Raw genomic sequence first — 16,336 nt, forward strand, 5'->3', positions numbered from 1 at the left:
CTACAGATAAATAGGAGAAGGTGTACTACTTGAGGTCATAATTATTCATCATTCTTTGCAACAGACACTCCTGCTTGAAAATGCCATGTGCATACAAACATGTATTTTTGCAAACACATACATGTATTTTTGCAGCCAGGACCTATGATCTCTGAGCCATTCTATATTATCATGTGACAGTCTGGTGGGGGAGCAGTCCTAGAGTTCAGAAGAGACACTCAACAGGAAGGGGTCAGGCTGGCAGGAGTTTCACCTCTCACACAGGAGCCCACACCTCAAATTGCCCAGAAAAACACATAAAACCCAGGTCTCCTAGGGTATCTGGATGGCACAGTTGGTTAAGCGACTGATTTCTGGTTTTCAGCTCCAGTGCTGGTCTCAGGGTTGTAATATCAAGCCGCACATCAGACTCTGCACTCACTGCAGACTCTGCTTAAGACCCGCTTTCCCTCTGCCCCTCCCACCATGCTCATGCACTGGCTCTTGCTCTCCCTAAAAATAAGTAAATATTGATTGATTGATTGATTGATTGATTTGGTAAATCTTAAAAAAATTTTTTTTAATAAAATAAAATAAAACCCATATCTCCTCCTAACCTTGGAGTCTTTTAGGCCATAGCTTCCATCTTAGCTAACCTGATACACAGTTCATGGACAGGACTAAATTTCACAACGCTAAATTTTTTTAATCAGGAACTCAGCATCTTCAGATATTTTCAGAGGGCAAGCCTACCAGCATAGCAAACAGACTTTTCCCAGAGGACAGACATTTAAAAAGAAGTACAATTTGTATACACTCATTCCCTTCCAGTGTGGATTTTAGCAGGTTCCTTTCATACTCAGACTTTACCCTGATGATAAAATAATAAAACTCCTAAGACATGACCATGCAAACTTCTGATAACTTGCTAGTAATGAAAACTGAATCAGAAAAGATTTCAGACTATGACATGTACCTTTAACTTCTGTTTTTCTAATGGAAAAGTCTAAAGCGAGGGCCTTGAAACCCTGTCAGTTGATATTCACAGATTTCAAAGACAGATGCCCTCTACTGGTGATACTGTTTCATAAATATTCTAACAAGGCACATTAAAAATGTAAGGCTCATTGGAGAGTCACAACAGAAGCACATTTTCTCTGAGTAATGGGTTGTGTAGCTGCCTTAGTCTGTAATGAAGTTTGAAATTACACCCTTACAAAAGGCCTCTGGTTAATGGAGCCTCATTACAAGAATGAAAGTGTCACTTCTTCCATCCCTGAACTGCTCCAGAAAACACAGGTGCTATGTGGAAAGGAAAAATCCTAGCCCTAAAAGCAAGACTATTATAATGCTCAATCCTTAAAAGGCAGGAGTGAATTGTTCTGTGCATGAGAGAATAAATAAATAGACATTCAAGTAAAAGATGTCCTCTCTTAACAAGTTTGCCTTGTGTCATTTACTCCTAAGTATGGGATATACCAGGGCTGCGTTTTCGCTCCTCTCCTGCTGTATTTTAATTTTGGTGTAAAGATGTACATTTCGAAGAATAAAAACACTGCAAGCATTGTATCAACATAATTCCTTTTAAAAAGTCAAATGTGCTCTCATAGGAGAGGTAGGCATGACAGTCTCAAGGGGAAAAAAGGAGTCCACTGTCAGTTACACTGGGGATGTACTCATTTTCAAATGCTGCATTTAAAAGTGAACCTCAAAAATTCTAAGTGCTTCTTTCATGCACTCTTCAAGGTAAGAACTACATTTCCCATATTTTGTCCATTTCCTCATCCACAAGTAAGGAGAGTTAACAGCTGGGTCAGGAAGACTATCATAACAAGACTTCTATTTTTTTAATTACTATATAAGGGAGACCACTGCTTTAGAATAAGGCATAATCCAACAATGTTTCTGAATATGAGAATTCTAAACATTTCCCGTATGGTTCACCAAACTCGAACACCCTACTTTTCCAGACGACCTATGCAATTTAGATTATGACTGCACTTGACAATTAAAGTCTGCAAAAGGTTTTGAAGACGAAATGCCATATAATCACTTGATAACAATAATGAAGATGATGACTATCCCTGGTCTCTTTCTCACTTCCCAATTACAGTTCTGCCTCTTCTACGAAATTCCTTATGTTACCAAACCCCATGGATCTCACTTGGCCCTCTACCTTTACCTGGGCAGTTTTGTTCCTAACAGAACCTTCCTTTCTAGCATTTCTTAAGTCACTCCTTGTTCACTGGGATAAAGACCACGTTTAAGGCTGAACCTGAGAAAGCCCACGGAGCTAATGTATGACAAAGCTTCAAGATGAACGGTGTTCCTGAGCTCTGCCTCATCCCAGCTCCGGGCAAATTGCTTATCTTAGGTCAAGTCTGTCTCTTCATCTACCGAATTACTGCAAAGATCCTTTCTAGCTTTAAAACTCTACGTTTTCTCTCTTTGTGTTTTATTTCCAAGCCAGTGAGACATGTCGAAACCAACCTCTCTTCTTCAGCGATAGCATGACCGTCCAGACAATTGCTTCATATGGCCACTCCATCGCTAATATTAAGCCTGCGGGTCCCAAGTGATTGTGGACTTGCGTTTCTCATCAACTCATTCATTTCTGGATCACCTGCTATAAACCAATCTTCATCTATTTTTTCAGTAATTTTTCTTCCCTGGGGAAATTTATGTTGGTTCCAGGCATCTGTCGACATACTCCCTGAAGACCAGCAAGCAAAAAATTCATTTGCTTTTCCCAACCTACCCCCACCATCAATAAATTATTCTCATTTGCCCTTAAAGGTGTTTCTGTCTCTTCCATTTATTCCTTATGCTTTCCCTACAAAAATGGGCTGCCTTTGGTGCAATTTCCCTTTCAAACTCTTTCTGTTTTTGTAATTTTGCAACCTACTTCGACCTCAAGGGCTCAGTAATCTGACAGCATTCCTCGGTTGCTATAACTTTGTACTACTAGAGTCATCTCTGTCAACTTTGATTATGCTCTGGAAGCCCTAAATCATCCATATCAAATACCTAAATCTTGAATGGACTTATTAAAGTGGAAATCAGTAACCCTTGCAATCTGCACCATGGTGAACACTGTCTGTCTTTACTGGATTCAGATGAACTGCCCTCTCCAGACCCCCAGTTTTTACCTTGCTGCAAACAAGGGACAAATAAGGGACAGGGCAACAGAGAATGCTTTCAAGGGGACCTATTTTCAGGCAATGAGGAAAAACTACCCACTGGTTTAAGCTTGCTACCATTCAAAGCTCATCCTTTTCCTTGAGGCACAAGGATAATAAGCTGGGGTTTTTTGTTGTCTTGTTGTTGTTCTTGTTTTATTTAATGACTCTAACAACCAGAAAACCCTACCAAAACTTCATCTTCTAGATTTGCCCCACTCAGATATACCATCCCTACAAGTTGCAGCGCCACAGAAGACAACTTTTGTCTTCCTTTCTTTTTTTTTAAACAATAACATAAGAGAGTTTGTGGAATGTATTTATTATTTAAAACCATTTTAACCCATTATTCAGACACAGATTCTCAAGACACCTAAAAGGCAAGAAGAAACTCTAACTACACCTGTGGTGGAATGAATTCGTTAGGAACACTGACTTTTTCATTAGAGGGAGCTGGGCCCCATTTTACAGATGTATCGGGGACTTCAGATGAAACTGAGCAGTGCTGAACATTCTCATTCATCTCATAGTCTCTGCTTATTATGCAAGGCACGTTCTACTTTTCAAAGCACCTTCATTGCCTCCTGGATCCTTACAAACCTCTTGTGAGGTAGGCAGGGCTGGTATTATTCCGTGTGTGTGTGTGTGTGTGTGTGTGTTTTGGGATGGGGGTGGGGGGTGGTGGGACTAAGATGCAGAGGATAAAGTAAACTAGGAACTCACCACTGTGACCTTCCAAGTAGGGTCACACTCATAACGCAGGCTCCCCTCTTCTTTGCTCTGTACTCTACCGTGCTAGCACACGCACACACACACACACACACACACACACAGCCTCACACACATTACTCACATGTTGATAACGCACATGCCCCAGGATAAAAGGAAGGAAAAACCCAAATGGTCCTCTGCGACCAATGTCCCCTAGTCCTGCTCTCACCTGAAGTCGCTCACTTCTTTTGCTCTTTTAATCCTCTCCATGCTACAGAGTTACTTCCACATTTATGCTTATGCAAAAGACACCAGACAACTTCTCCATCACTGCCCCCCCCGCCCCCTTCAAATCTCCCACCTCAAATCCTAAAAGCCTAGCAACACATCAAAGCTAATGACTAAGTAATCCACAGAGTCTCCCCAGTGAATGCTTGAAGGACTGACTGCCTATTTTCATCAATAGCACAAAGGATATTTTACAGACTGGTTTCTTTGGCTGTAAAGGATATTTTATTAAGCTCAAGGTATTTTAAGGGAAATCTCGGCTTGTGAAAGGTTTTACTCTGATAAGTCTACTCCCTTGGTTCTCCTTCAACATACACCCTGGGCAAGTCCAGAGCAAGGCCCAGAGGCTCAGACCTTTGGGGACCAGCTGGCTGAACCTTCTGATCTCAGGTGCAAGACTCAAAATTCTAACTAGTGAAAGTGGGTATAATCAAATATTCACATAGATCATTAGCTTCATACTGCCTGGTACTTGCTGGGCTCCCAATTTGATAAATTTAGTCGAACTGACTGTTTCACAAATCAGTAGAGCAAAGGTAGTCATTTCTAAAGAAAACTGAAGCATTTTCGTTGTTAATCCCACCAGTGAATTGAAATATCAATTTCATTTCCCATTATCCATCTGTCCTTCACTGTTTCGATCATAAGGACCCCTTAATAAATGTTGGACGGTCACAGAGACAACCCCTTGAGCCTCTGATGAAGGCTACAGACCCTATCACCAGAAAATCGTACACTTGGAAACACAGAGATTTGTTTTTTTAAGATTTTATTTATTTATTTGACTGACAGAGATTACAAGTAGGCAGAGAGGCAGGCAGAGAGAGAGAGGAAGAAGCAGGCTCCCTGCTGAGCAGAGAGACCGATGTGGGGCTGGATCCCACGACCCTGGGATCATGACCTGAGCAGAAGGCAGAGGCTTTAACCCGCTGAGCCACCCAGGTGCGCCGAAAACAGAGAGACTTTTACACACAATTTCATGAAGCCATTAAAACCTACTGATGAATCAGAGACTAAGAAGGCCTTTTCTGAAAAGAACCACGTATGTAAAGGTAGCGAATGTGGGAGCAAGGAAGACAGGACTAAAGAAAAGTGGGAAGAGCTGGAGAAGGGGCGGAGGAGAAGGGGGACAGGCCAGGAAGAGCCTGACTTCAAGGCCAAATATCAGACCATGTGGTCCCACTGCCAAGCATCTCACTTTCTCGGTTTTAAGTGATGTTCATGTGACCCATTCGACAACAGAGATTAGTATATCTTCCACCTTAAAGATGAGCAAATTCAGATTTAAAGTGGTTTCAAGAGTTGCCTAAAGTCAAACACCAGGGCAGGACAGAACCGAGGCCCTGACCCACATCTTTGGGAGGGTTTTCCTGACGCTTCCCTGGCTCCTAAGTAGCAGCAGAACTCCAAGAAGACAGGAGAGGGCACCTGGGTGGCTCAGTGGGTTAAGCCTCTGCCTTCTGCTCAGGTCATGATCTCAGGGTCCTGGGATCGAGCCCCGCATCAGGCTCTCCGTTCAGCAGGGAGCCTGCTTCCTCCTCTCTCTCTGTCTGCCTCTCTGCCCACTTGTGATCTCTGTTTGTCAAATAAATAAATAAAATCTTAAAAAATAAAAAAAAAAAAAAAGAAGACGAGAGAAAGGAAGACAGATTGGAGAGAAGCTAAGGAAAGAAAATGAAAGGAACTAAGTGAGGAAAAATAATGTGAGAGAAAGATAAAAAGGGAGACAAGAGGACAGGGATGAAGATACAGGGACAGTAAGGGGGAAATAAGTGTTTGTCATCCTAGATGTTACAACAACAAATGGTGCTCCAACTTCCAGGTCATTCTTGAAAATAAAGGGGGGGTGGTAAAAATCTGTCTATTCAAACCTCAAAACCTAGAAAACTGTAGGATACTCATCCAGATTATAAAAGTAATAAAGGAAAAACAACTAAAATGGAAGGACGTAAAGAAAGACATCAACAACTCACCAAATCAAGGGGGAAGCCAAGCCCTCGGACGCTATGGGGAACCGTGTGGAATGGAACACAGGTGTGAACACACAACAGACAGGAGGACCCTCGCGCACCTGGCCTCCACAGCTCTGGACCCAAAGGTGAGAGTGGAGGTGCTTACCTACAGTTACATTTTTCTAAAATCGAAACTGTTTTAAACAACAATCCGTGTTCCTAATACCAGCCTTCCAGAGTTGGTATGAATTATTATTATTTACTTTTAATGGTTATGAAAAGCCACAGCAACTGCTATGGATAAAGCTGATTTGTGAACATTGTTGCATTCACTTGCATTCCTCCTCACACAAAATGAGAGAGTTTCAAGTTGTTATCCACCAGAACAGTGAAGAGGCTTAAGATCCAACAGGTAGACATGGGTGAAAACCAAAACAAAACAGAACAAAAGGGGCATCAAAGTGGCTCAGTGGGTTAGGCCTCTGCCTTCGGCTCAGGTCATGATCTAAGGGTCCTGGGATGGAGCCCCACATTGGGAATCTCTGCTCAGCAGGGAGTCTGCTTTCCCTCTCTCTCTCTCTGCCTGCCTCTCTGCCTATTTGTGATCTCTGTCTGTCAAATAAATAAATAAAATCTTTAAAAAATAAAACAAAACAAAACACCCCACTATTCCCAGAGTGGCCTCAAATCTAACAGGTTAAGTCTTCCTTATACTTTAAAAAAAAAAAAAAAAAGAAAAGAAAAGAAAAAAAAAATCCACAGGCACCTGGGTGGTTCAGTCAGTTAAGCATCTGACTTTGACTCAGGTCAGGATCCCAGGGTCCTGGGATCGAGTCCTGCATCAGGCTTTCTGCTTAGCAGGGAATCTGCTTCTCCCTAAGCCCCATCATCTCACTCATGCTTGCTCTTTTTCATTAAAACAAATACAATCTATCCTTGTTTAAAAAAAAAAAAAAGTTCCAGCAGGAAGGAATAACAAAGGGAACAATACTCCAAAAATTACAAAGATCACACACAATCTCCAAAGGAGTAAATCTGGGTCTGTCCGCAGTTCTACTGGACACACCAGAGGCTTCGAGAAATGTTCAAAAACCAACGCTGCACATTCTGTTCCCTGCTGCCCCCGGCTACGGCTCCCACAGGGAGACAGGAAGGCAGGGAGGGTCAGGTGCGGGCTCTGGTTTCAGAGGTAATCAAGTATTGGGGCTGAACTGAGAGACTTGGCTGGCAGGAAGGAGAACACCAGCATGTCCAGGATTCAGTCTGCCCCATTCTAGAGTTACCCAGTTCCTTTAATAACAGCACAAAGGCTGCTGCTGAGAGCTTGGCTGTGTCACACTGTTGGCTGAGATAAGGCAGGATGAGGCTGAAAAAAATGCATCCTCTCCCCAAAAAGAAGTTTTTTAAACAAGTTGGAAGTCAGACATGAGGAAACACCCCTTCATCACAGACAGAAGACATATTGGGACTGTCAGAAGAGGTGCCATTTAAATATTCAGATCTCTGATGTGAACTGAATGGGCTCCGGCAAAATCTAAAAAGCTATAATAATGGGACGAAGGGGTGAGCAGTAACAGAACATAATGAGGACTCAGCGTCCACAGACGAAATAATGTGTCTGCCCCCCTCCTTCCCCGCACACTGTCACCTCTGCACCAGAATTTTCAGGAATGGAGAATGGAAATGGAAGACGTATTTTTCCCTCTGCCCAGGTTTTGCTACACCCTAGACCTCATCTTCTATAGACACAGGCAATGTATGTAACCCTCGGGCAGTATTTCTACAGGTAAAATAAATGAGTTTGAAAGCCTTTGGGTCAGAGTGTGTTTTGAAAGGGATTTCTCATTAATAGCCTTACAAAGTACATTGGCATGTCAACATTCAGAACCATCACCACTCTCAAAAGCACCACTAATACACTATAAAGAAAGCCAATCTACAAAATCGTTTGGGGAGGGCAAAGGGAGAAACTGGTGAGGAACATTCAAACTGGATCAGAAACTGGATCAAAAACAGGCTGCTTAAGGTTTTGCTGGCAACCAAACAGTGCTTCGTAAGAGCAGCGAATGGCGCCATGAGCACTTCTGACCCCAAGAGACAATGGTGTTAAACAGGCCACCTTCCGAGAAGTTGAGACTTGAAGCATATATGATCACAACTTAGAATACAACAAGCAAAACAGAAAAAGACGAGCTAAGATACTGGCTTGATCAGTAAGTGCAAACAGGAGGAAAATCTGTTATTCCTTCTTTGCTTTGTTTCGTGTGGTTTATGCAGATACTGAATTTTACAGCAGGAAGAGGGTACTTGAGGGAAAAGTCACCCTCCACACCTGTGCTTTTACAAATGAAGAAACTGTCAGCATTTCCTTGAGAAAGGTGTCCTAACACACTGAGATCTCACCCCTGTCTCATGTGGCTCCAGCCCCGAGGAAGGCTCCACAGAGAAAGCTTTCCTAAGAAAACCACCCACAATCACAATGCTGTCTGGGCTAGTGTTACACAGGCTTTATCGTCAGGCAGGCCAATTCAGTGTGTGCCAAGCACGGGGCTCCACGTACAGGAGAAGGACCTCAGAGATTATCTCCTCAGGCTGCCTCACTTTACAGAAGGGAAAAAGATGACCCAGGAAAACAAAGCAAGCAGGCCAGCACTCCACATCAGGTGGGAACGCGTTTCTCAGCAGTGGCACTACTGACATCTCTTGGACCAGATACTTCTTGGGTGACCTGTGCATTGCAGGATACCCACCCAACACCTACACAACTGTGACAATCAAGAGTCTCAAAAACATGGCCAAACATGCTCAGAGAGTGGAGGGGCAAGACAGAATTGCTCCCGGTTGAGAATGACTAAGTTAGAAACTGGGATGACCAGGGGCTCCTGGGTGGCTCAGTCGTTAAGTGTCTGCCCTCAGCTCAGGTCATGACCTCAGGGTCCTGGGAAGGAGCCCCACATCAGGCTCCCTGCTTCATGTAAAGCCTGCTTTCCCTCTCCCACTCCCCTGACTTGTGTGCCCTCTTTCACTGTGTCTGTCTCTGTCAAATAAATAAATAAAATCTTGAAAAACAAAAACGAACCAACGAAAAGAAAGAAAGGGGAAGAAACCGGGACAACCAGCAACCCAATCTGTCTCACTCCCAGCACGGTGCTCTCTCACATATGTTCATGTACACGAAAAAGACTAAGACCATGAAATCTAGGAAACATGAAGTCTCTTGGTTTGGGCTGGACAAAATAAGTAATGTCACGTTAAAAGGTACTTCAGGGAGAAATCCCTCTAGAATGGTCACATTTCTTACCGTCCTTAGACAAAGTCACTACACATTGTCCCTAAATACAGATCATCTTTTTTTTTTTTTTTAAATTAACAAGAAGGGACCCTCGTTGTCAAGTTATTTAATCATCTTATTATAAAGATAAGAAAAACAATGCCAGATTCCTTCTTAAACACAGATGAGAAAATCAGACTTAAGAAATAGGATGCGGGACGCCTGGGTGGCTCAGTTGGTTAAGCAGCTGCCTTCGGCTCAGGTCATGATCCCAGCATCCTGGGATCGAGTCCCACATTGGGCTCCTTGCTCAGCGGGGAGCCTGCTTCTCCCTCTGCCTCTGCCTGCCATTCTGTCTGCCTGTGCTTGCTCTCCCTCTCTCTCTGATAAATAAATAAAATCTTTAAAAAAAAAAAAAAAAGAAAGAAAGAAATAGGATGCACAGGGGCACCTGGGTGGCTCAGTTGGTTAAGTGTCTACCTTTGGCTCAGGTTATGATCTTGGGGTCCAGGACTGAGCCCTACATCGGGCTCCATGCTCAGTGGGGAGCTTGCTTCTCCCTCTCCCTCTGCCTGCTGCTCCCCCTGCTTGTGAGCTCACACGCACAGGCTCTCTCTCTCTTCCTCTCTCTCTGCCAAGTAAATAAACAAAATCTTAAAGGAAGGAAGGAAAGAAGGAAGGGGAGGGAAGGGGAGGGGTGAGGAGGGAAGGGAAAGGGAAGAGAAAAAAAAAAGACAGAGAGAGAAAAGGAAAAAGAAATAGGATACACAGCTTCTACCACCACCAGCAACCCCTGATTTTGGAGTTCCAGATAACTACAGTATCAAATATTACCTGTTTCTCTTTTTCCGGTGTTCTCTATTAGAATTTTCCGATTCACTACCACTGCTCGTGTTACAGCGTGAGCGTGACCTGAAGACAAAATGAGAAGAACAAAAGAAAAAAAAAAAAACATTTATGACAAATAAAAAATTTCAGAAAGATTCACTTTAGTTCTTCGGATGGAATTTTGCAATAAAATGACTAATCCAAACATCAGTAGCAGTTATTACCCCTCCCTCAGTCAGTGATCCTCGATTCAGTGAGACATCTGAATGAGTCTACAGACATGTGAAAGCAGATTAGGGCAAATGTCACCACGGTCCGCAAAAAGACCACAAAATCAAGCACTTCCAACAAAATCTGCCATGGCAAAGCTCTACACCCCTGCAGTGGACTAAATATGAGCACCGAGTCCTGTCACACCCCCTTCCCAGATCAACAGAGGTAGAGTTTATTTCCCCTCCCCCCAATTAGCACTGGAGCTGTGACGGACTTTATTAACAGAATGACGTGGAGGGGCTATACTCTGCCCGGTCCCAAACTATCTATCCGTTCACGGAGCGGGCGGCTCCTGCGTCCTCCTGGCTGCCATCTCAAGAAGCCGAGAACCAGGTGGAGGGACCACAAAGAGAGAGAGAAGTCTAAGGCTTCCCACCATTTTGCCAAGACATCAAGCAAGAGAGAGAGAGGGGCCTCTTGAATATTCCAGCCCCATCTGCCCTCTGACTGTAGCTTCATATGAGACTAGCAAAACTAGCTTGTTCAATCAACAGAAACACACAACATATATATGGTGGCTTTAAGCCACTAAGTTTTGGGGTGGTTTTATTGTAGCAGTAGATAACCAAGACAGTTCCTCTAGGATACAAAGAAGCAGGAAAAAAAAGAGAAATTGTTAAGGATCCTACAGAATGGAAGATTGGGAACCAAATGAAGCCAAAGCTGGTATCTCCAAGTTAATTCTTTCATAATGACCTTAAAGCTGTCACTAACAACAATTCCCACTCTGGTTGATCCTTCTTCCTTCTCCCCGACCCTCCTTCCATTTTTATGTTTTTACCTCCTCCTTTGTTTTAGATCTGAGTCTTCACCACTGTTATGGGCTTTCCTACAGAAAACAAATAAATGAAGATATTAAAGAAAATAGAGAATTATCCATTGCCTAAGGAAAGCACAGCAAAATGAGTTTCACTTCAATTCCTACATATCTGTTTTGTATTCGTTCATTCGACAAACATTTAAATCACACAATATGCTGAGTCTCAGAAGTAGAACACATCACCAACTGGCCTCAAAAAGCCAACAAGCTCAAGGAGGCTGCAAACAGTCTACCAGCCATAGTGCACAGCATGTCTGTATGGTATGATTCACCCAATGATGGGATGTTCTGCAGTTCCTACGTCTGTGATCTGCCAAGTTAAGTTCTGCCATAATCGGACTGACACCAGCTCTCACTTGCATGCTCTTCCCAACACTCTGGCCTCCAAGGCCCTTGACCATTTCTCTCATAACCTCTTCACAGTAACTCAGCAGACCACATTATGGCCACACTTGGGACTTTATCATCTGTAACCACCATGTGGTTACAAACATGTTGGTCTCTGGCCACCTTCTCTTCCCCTTCCTGTTCATGCTCCTGAGCAGATTTGATGGAGCATCTTGGTTTAAACATGCAGGCTCTGGGGCGCCTGGGTGGCTCAGTGGGTTAAGCCTCTGCCTTCAGCTCAGGTCTTGATCTCAGGGTCCTGGTAATGAGCCCCGCATCAGGCTCTCTGCTTGGCGGGGAGCCTGCTTCCCCCTCTCTCTCTGCTTGTTGCTCTGTCTACTTGTGAGCTCTCTCTCTCTCTGTCAAATACATAAATAAACTCTTTAAAAACAAAAAACATGTGGGCTCTAGAGCCAGACAACCTGAAGGTGGGTCCCCACCCCTCCCCATCAAAAAGGTATGTGATTTCAACAAATTACTTCTTGGCTAAGTGCCTGTTTTCATGGAACCTCCCACAAAGGATTGTTATGATATGAGGATAAAATGAATTAATACATTTAAAATGCACAGAGCAGGACCTGGCTCACTGAAGCAAACAATAACTATTAGCTGCAATTATTATTGCTTATTTCCACTACGCCCCTTCTGCCTTTCTTTGACCTCAACAGAACTGTTTGCTCACTGACCTTGCTAATTTTCATCCACTCCTCTCGGCCTTTCTCCGTTTCCTCCCTGACTCAACTGAGATTTACGCCAATTTGATAACCTGTACGCCAGTACTCAAAACTTCCTCCAATTCTCTGTTTTTGGGTTCGGTATTTCTGGCAAGATCCCATGCATGGGTAAGTCAAACTATTCAGGTTCTCTGATCCAGCCTTCAGCAGCTGGCTGAGCGGTGCCAGGGGGAGTTACACAAAAGGGCACGTTACTTATACTACAAATCCATGTTCACAAACTTCATGTGACTCCACAACATCCTACCACCTTTCTCTGATCTAAGTACTCTCACTCTGCAAAGAGATTTCCGACTCTTTACCTCACAACCCTCTGATACACCGGTCCCTCTGCATCAGCCGCTGACTTTGTTTTCTCCTTCCAAAGAAAACGTAGCCATCAGATGGCAACTCTTTCATCTTCCTGTTACCAAAAATAACACTTGCCTACATCTCCATCTGTGTTATTTACAGATCTGTCCTTACAACTAAGGTCAGTCGCTCCTCCTGTGTTGTCTCTGTCTCATCACCTCTTACCTTCTCAATGACTTTCAGTAACCACCCTCCTACCTCTCAGATATATTCAATTTGTCCATATACAAATTTTTTCACCAGCTTTTCATATTACCAAGTTTCTACTATTTAAGCACACACAGGCATGGGGCGACTGGGTAGCTCCATAAGTTAAACGTCTATCTTCAGCTCAGGTCATGAACTTGGGGTCCTGGGATTGAGCCCTGTGTGGGGCTCTCTGCTCAGCGGGGAGCCTCCTTCTCCCTCTCCCTCTGCCCCTCCCCACTGCTCATGCTCTCTCACTCTCAAATACATAGTTAAAATTATACACACACACACACACACACACACACACGTCTGCTGGATTCCATATCCCCTTCATTTTTTCCCCAGTCTCTCCTCTCTCTTTGAAAGCATCAAACTTCTTGAGAGAGGCACCTAAGCCCCTTGTCTCCATTTCTTCACCCTTTAATATATGTGCCTTTACATGGATTGGGCAGACATGGCTATTAAATGCCATCATCATGACTGACATTCCCCCATTTCTCAAACACACTTATATCAAACAATATAATGTTGACAGGCCTCTCTGTCTTTACACCAAATTTTTCGATAATTTTTACTTAGTATAAACACAATTATATATTTTCACAGATGATCTCTACAGCGTTTAAGGAACATAATTCCATTCTTTTTTTTTTTTTTAAGATTTTATTTATTTATTTGACAGACAGAGATCACAAGTAAGTAGAGAGGCAGGCAGAGAGAGAGAGAGAGAGAGGAGGAAGCAGGCTCCCTGCAGAGCAGACGGCCAGATGTGGGGCTCTATCTCAGGACCCTGGGATCATGACTTGATCCGAAGGCAGAGGCTTTAACCCACTGAGCCACCCAGGCGCCCCCACAATTCCATTCTTATACAGGTTTTATACTTAAAGATAACAATTGCCTAGTTTTCTAATGCACCTTTAGGTTGCTTAGTTTTCCTTGTTTTGTTTTGTTTTTAAGATTTTATTTATTTATTTGACAGAGGGAGAGAGATCACAAGTAGGCAGAGAGGCAGGCAGAGAGAGAGGGGGAAGTAGGCTTCCCACTGAGCAGAGAGAGACCAATGCAGGGCTCCATCCCAGGATCCTGAGATCATGACCTGAGCTGAAGGCAGAGGCTCAACCCACTGAGCCACCCAGGTGCCCCAAGTTTACCTTGTTTTATCACTAATTTCTTCATCCAAACTCTGAGAGCTGCAGAAGTCCTCCTGAGATGGGAGAATACTTAGGTAATCTACAAGTTCCACTGACACCCTGGAACCCTGGATGGTCTGTTCCCTAGAACTGCTGCACAAATGTCACTTCAATTACTCCCTTCGCCATCATCCAGGGAATTCCTTCTGCCTCTTTGGAAATGGATCCCTTATTTCCAGTTCTCATGACTGCTAGTCTTGGTTTTGGAGGAATGTACCTTCTAGCTGTTAACAGAGAAATTCTACGTGGCAGGTACTTTATTTGTTTTGTTTTTTTTTTGAGACCTGGAATTTCTCAAAATATCTTTGACTCATGTAATTATGGTTTATCTGGACTTAGAATCCTACACTGAAAAGAATCTCCCCTCAGCATTTTGAAGGCAATGCTCATCTTCTTTCTCTGATGTTGCTGTTAAGGAGCCCAAGGCCGCCATTCTGGTTTGCCGACGTTTGTATATAAACTTCTTTCTCTCATATCCCTCCCTTCCTCGAAGTTTTAAAAATTCTCCCTTAACCTATAATGTTTTAAAATGTGATGGTAATGGCTCTTGGTCTGGATCTAATTTTCCAGTCTATTATATCAAACCCTCCTTAGCTTCTCTCTACAACGTTTGATCATTCAGTCTGGGACATTTTCTTGTACTATTTCTCTAATACTTTCCTCTTCTGCGTTTTTTTCTTGGAAATTTCATTACTCGAATGTTTGATATCCAAGTTTGATAATTGCTTATCCTTATGTTCCACATATCTGTTTTATTTTTGTTCTACCTTGGGGATGATCTTCCAAACCTTCTACTAATTATTTTAAATTCTGCTACAGGAATTTTAAGTCTACTTATTCTTCTCTTTGGATATCAATTTTTTTTTTTTCCTCAGGATAATTATACATTTGGAGCGCCCGGGTGGCTCAGTCTTTTAAGCGTCTGCCTTGAGCTCAGGTCATGATCCCAGGGTCTTGGGATGGAGCCCCTCATGGGCTTCCTGCTCAGTGGGGAGTCTGCTCTCCCTCTCCTTCTGCCCCTCCCCTGAGGTCATGTTATCTCTCAAATAAATAAATAAATCTTTTTTTTTTAAAGATAATTATACCTTTATAACATGTTTCTTATATTGTCTCTATTTCCTGTGAGTACACACACACATACACACTGTTTATTGTCTGTTTCAGTCTCTGTCTTTCCAAACAGAAGCTATCTTCACATGCCAAGTGATTACAGCTCTCTCTTTGTATTTAAGAATTCGGCACTAGAAGGACTGGAACCCTCTGGATGGTGCAGAGAATGTTAACTGATGGCTTCGCTGCAGTGTGGAGCAAAGAAATATAGGCAGTCTCAGCTATTTCACTGGACGATCCTTTAAAAGTTGGTATCTGTATGTCTCTTTTATTGTATCTGTTTTTCTCATAGTGAGATTCTCTGATCTCCTGCTTGGGAGATACCTATCTGGCTTCTAGCATCTGGGAATGAAGAAGAAAGGGAGCTCTTTAGTAAGCAGATTTTCACTCTAGATGTTTTTTCCTCCCTGTGGCCAAAATTTCTCCTTCTCTTTTCTCTACAAGTAATTTCCTCTGAAGGTAATTCTCCTCAACCAAGCCGAATAAATGCTGGAGTTTCTCCTAGGTCTGTCAAGGGCTTGGTCTTTGCATTCTATCTACCTAGACAGCATCCCTCTGTTTCATATTTCAATTTACATCTTTATGAAATTTATATTTTAGCCAATAGCCAATCTAGCTCCAGACATATCCAACAACCCATGTGATTCCTGCACTTCGACTTCTTTGCAAAGACACCACAAACGCAACAGACCAAAAACCACTCACAGTTGTCCCTTTCAAGCTTGCCATTTCCCGGTGATTATTACTTCAGTGCATCACACTTCAAGCCTGGATTTTATCCATGACATCAGTCACTCCTTCACCTCCAAACAGGTCTCAAAACCACTTCCTTGAATCTCCACATCACCACCTTGGCCCAAGCTCCCATTAGCCTTTGCCAGGACTCACATGGTAGCCCCAGGTCTCTCTTTCCCTTATTCTCTTCTTCTCTACCTTTTCTCCACAGGACAGTAAGGCTCATCTTTACACAATACAAATGCGATCTTGTATTCACATCCTTCTAAAAACTACTGGGTCTAACAACCCAAATCCTCAACAAGGCTCAGGTGTCCTATGAGGTGCTTCTCTCTGGAC

The 16,336-nt window shown here is 43.1% G+C and overlaps 1 protein-coding gene across 2 annotated transcripts in view; it reads right to left on the bottom strand.

Annotated features, from left to right (window-relative positions):
• The window catches only part of EPB41L4A (erythrocyte membrane protein band 4.1 like 4A), a 251,943-nt gene that overhangs the window by 25,256 nt on the left and 210,351 nt on the right, over positions 1-16,336 (bottom strand). For both annotated transcript variants that reach the window (XM_082723720.1, XM_082723719.1), the window contains exons 16-17: positions 11,263-11,310; positions 10,215-10,292 (exon numbers count right to left, since the gene is read on the bottom strand). In XM_082723720.1, coding sequence (XP_082579846.1) covers positions 10,215-10,292; positions 11,263-11,310 — 126 coding nt within the window. The remainder of the gene's footprint in view (positions 1-10,214; positions 10,293-11,262; positions 11,311-16,336) is intronic.

This window comes from Mustela nivalis (genome assembly GCF_964662115.1).
Source record: "Mustela nivalis genome assembly, chromosome: 3".
Taxonomy (NCBI): Eukaryota; Metazoa; Chordata; class Mammalia; order Carnivora; family Mustelidae; genus Mustela; species Mustela nivalis.